The sequence below is a fragment of the Halichoeres trimaculatus genome, unplaced genomic scaffold, assembly GCF_033239565.1.
Source record: "Halichoeres trimaculatus isolate MK-OKI-2021-1 unplaced genomic scaffold, fHalTri1.1 fHalTri1_scaffold_17, whole genome shotgun sequence".
Classification (NCBI taxonomy): Eukaryota; Metazoa; Chordata; class Actinopteri; order Labriformes; family Labridae; genus Halichoeres; species Halichoeres trimaculatus.
Window position 1 is genome coordinate 8,509,197 of NW_027437195.1, and position 3,480 is coordinate 8,512,676.

The following is a 3,480-nucleotide window of genomic DNA, read 5'->3' on the forward strand; positions in this document are numbered from 1 at the left end:
TTTTTTGCTGAAAGCAGCATCAGATAAGGAGGATCTGTGTGCAAAGGTGGGCAGAACATCTACATGTGTTTGAGGTCAAAAGTGGGAAGATGAGAGAAGCTCTGCAGCACACAGTCACAGGGCACATCAGAGTGTGGTTTTAGTTTCAGCTCCTGTCTTGTCGGAGGTTTGTTTTTTCAGCAGCTGTGACAAAGTGCACTCTCTGAACTCTCTTCACAAGGTTTGACACTTTGGTGAATGTGGCAGCCTCTGTGAAAGTCATCTGGCATCAAACCAAGAGAAATCATCGGAGGGGGAATCTTCAAGGTATGTTTGGAAAAAAATATTGCACTTATTTGTGTTTTATTCAATAACAACAACAGAGTGATAAACTTTAATAGTGCACTCATTATTTTGTGTGACAAAACATTAATTTATTGAAAATTAACAAATCTCTCAACTTTTTGGCTTTCATGTGAAACATATCGTTCAACACAGTAAGAACTGTCAGACCTTTAAAATACAGGAACAATTAATGAGACACACACACGCATGAAGTGAAATACTCACCCCTCTCCTGTTATTGCTATTATCTTCACAAACAGATATGAACAAAGCCTGACACCTTCCTCATTGATGCGAGCTGATATACATAACCTTAGCAAAGTTAGAATATGAGAAGTGAAAGTGCTGAAACACAAGATATCATGCTGTCATGTCTATTCTTTTCTTCTGTTTTTTGGGGGGGAGGTTAGTGTGCAGCATGTTTGTCTCACAATGGGATTTGCATAAAAGAGAAATCATGGTCATTACAGTAACATTTACCTGTACAGTGAGTGTCTGTTTGTGTTATCTAATATTATAATCTCACTGAGGAATAACTTTCTAAAGCATCCTGATGCTCTCATGAAATGCAGAGGTACTCTGGTTTTCTGTTTTAATCAATTCATCACATTTCTGACTTTTAATGATTTTTTTTTTCATTAATCCTGTTACATAACTGTAAGCATCCTACACAAGGTCTTAAACACATCTGAAGATATCTTGTGATAATGATCTCCCCATCTTCAGAAGAAACAAGCTGCACAAAGTGCAAACACAACCTGAAGCCCGCCTTTGTGTGCACTCATTCTGCGTCTGATGAACTGAATTTGGGTCACTCTTCAAACAGAGGAAGAACAAAAACAACCTTTTCCTGAAGACAGGCTGTTTAAAAGAATGACAAGTGTACCTGATCTTCTACTTCTTCTTGGTCACTCTGGGATCACTGCTGTCCTTATCTGGACCAGACCTGAAGGGGGGAGGTGATGGCAACACTTGAACATTGCAACAAAAAGAGGGCCTTTTTTGAGTAAAAATAAAACAAGCAAGAACAAAAAGAAGACAAGGTATTAACTCAAAAGGCCAAAGGCAAAAAAGACTATTTATATAAAAGGTAAGGTAATAAAAGGTAATGGGGCACTGTTGGAAACAAGAAGGGAGGGGACAACATTTACTAAGTCTAAAACACATCTGGGCATGGAGTGAAGTGTTATAGTTAGAAGAGAGATATTACAAAAAATGAAACAGGACAGGAAAAAAAAGGACAAGACTGAACTAAAAAGTAGTTTAAGAAAGGTTCCTGTCTGCTTTCTCTGCTCTTGACCAGATAACAAATAAACCTAGGATCAAATTGACCCAAAATATTGTTTTCAAGATGGTTTAAAGATGACTTTTTTCCTCCTTCCCTGGCTTGTAACTCTTCAAAATCCCCAAACCAATGTTTTCTTCAGTTTAGTTGTCGTCATATCTACTTTGCTCCATGCATTCAAAATCTCTTATTTTGTTTTTCCTGCTTCTTGTCTTCTCTTCTCTTCTGGTAAGTGGTCAGGCTTGCTAAACAGATTAAAAATAACTACAAGTCTTTGCCACAGAGTCATTAGGCAAAGGTGAAATTGTAAAATTTATGACTCCTTCCCTGAATAAGTTTAATAGGTGAATGAGCTTTTTCAGAATAATAATTGTTGTAATGTGGTTTTGACCAATTAGGATCAAGTATCTAACACAGAATATGGTGAATACTAAGAAAGTGAAGGAGGAACATCCACAACATTCGGTTATTTGCTCTGTGTTAATGGCTGTCTCCTCCTCTCCAGGCTGGAAACATGGAGTTCACGGATTTCACGGAGTCAGTGACCTTCGACTATGAAGACAGCACCGAAGATTATGGTTTCTGTCGCCTCGACCTCAACCCTGTGGATGTCAACACTCAAACCTACATCCACTCCTTCATCTGCGCCTTGGGCCTGATTGGGAACAGTCTTGTGATCATCACCTACACCTTCTACAAGCGGACGAAGACCATGACAGACGTGTATCTCTTCAACGTGGCAGTGGCTGACATGATCTTTGTGGTGGCTCTGCCGTTTATTATCTACAACGAGCAGAACAGCTGGGTAATGGGATCTGTGGCGTGTAAGATACTGGGGTCAGCCTACAGTATTAACCTGTACAGTGGCATGCTCCTGCTGGCCTGCATCAGTGGAGATCGGTACATCGCCATAGTTCAGGCCAGAAGATCTTTTGGCACTCGCTCACACACTTTGATCTACAGCCGCCTGATCTGCTTGGCTGTTTGGCTGTTTGCTGTGGCTTTGACTCTACCCACACTCATGTACACAGAGCGCTATGATGAACCAAACCTCCCGGGTGAAAATGCAACTGTGATGTGTCAGCTGTTTTTCAATGAAGCAGAAACAGCAAAGCTGATGAAAGTGTTGGTCCCCAGTCTCCAAATGGCTGTGGGCTTCCTGGTTCCCCTACTGGTGATGGTGTTTTGTTACTTCAGCATTGTGAACACCCTGCTGAGCGCACAGAGCAGCCAGCGACACAAGGCTGTGCGCGTGGTGTTGGCAGTAGTTGTGGTTTTCATCATATGCCACCTACCTTACAATGTGACTCTGCTCATCCACACTGTGTCTCTGTTTAAGGAGAGGAGCTGTGACGCTGAGAAGACCAGACTCAAAGTTCTTGTTGTCTCCAGAAGTGTGGCCTACCTGCACTGCTGCCTCAACCCCATCCTCTATGCCTTCATTGGGGTGAGGTTCAGGAGCCACTTTAGGCAGATCCTGGTGGACCTGTGGTGCTTTAGTAAGAAGTACATCTACTCTGCCCGCTCATCACGGGGGACGTCTGATACATGCATCCAAGGCCGTGTGTCGTCAGAAGGCTGCAACAACATGTCATCATTCACTGCATAAACATGCTGTGGTACAAACCCTTTTTCTGTATATTTGCAAACAAAGATAGATATAAAGAAATGTGCAAAACTTGCTCACAATGTTATCTCTGATGTATCATAGTGCTGTTGATGTAATTTTGAAGGCTGCAGAAGGCTTCTGCTGGTTGTTTGATGTCTGCATGGTGTGTAAAAATGTAGCAAAACAGCGACAGTTTGAGCGTTAAAGAGAATGGTGCAGAAGAATAGACTATTTATAAGATTCAGAGCATACCACTGTGACC

The 3,480-nt window shown here is 41.7% G+C and overlaps 1 protein-coding gene across 1 annotated transcript; it reads left to right on the forward strand.

The window, feature by feature from the left end:
• The first annotated feature begins 228 nt into the window (after positions 1 to 228).
• On the forward strand, positions 229 to 3,218 carry ccr6b (chemokine (C-C motif) receptor 6b). The gene is made up of 2 exons (XM_074692454.1): positions 229 to 306; positions 2,115 to 3,218. The coding sequence occupies exon 2, from the start codon at positions 2,124 to 2,126 to the stop codon at positions 3,216 to 3,218; it is 1,095 nt and encodes a 364-aa protein (XP_074548555.1). The 5' UTR covers positions 229 to 306; positions 2,115 to 2,123.
• Positions 3,219 to 3,480: the final 262 nt, after the last annotated feature.

What these genes read in the sequence shown, in the direction of transcription:
- ccr6b (XM_074692454.1), top strand. Translation starts at nt 2,124, where the DNA reads ATGGAGTTCACGGATTTCACGGAGTCAGTGACCTTCGACTATGAAGAC.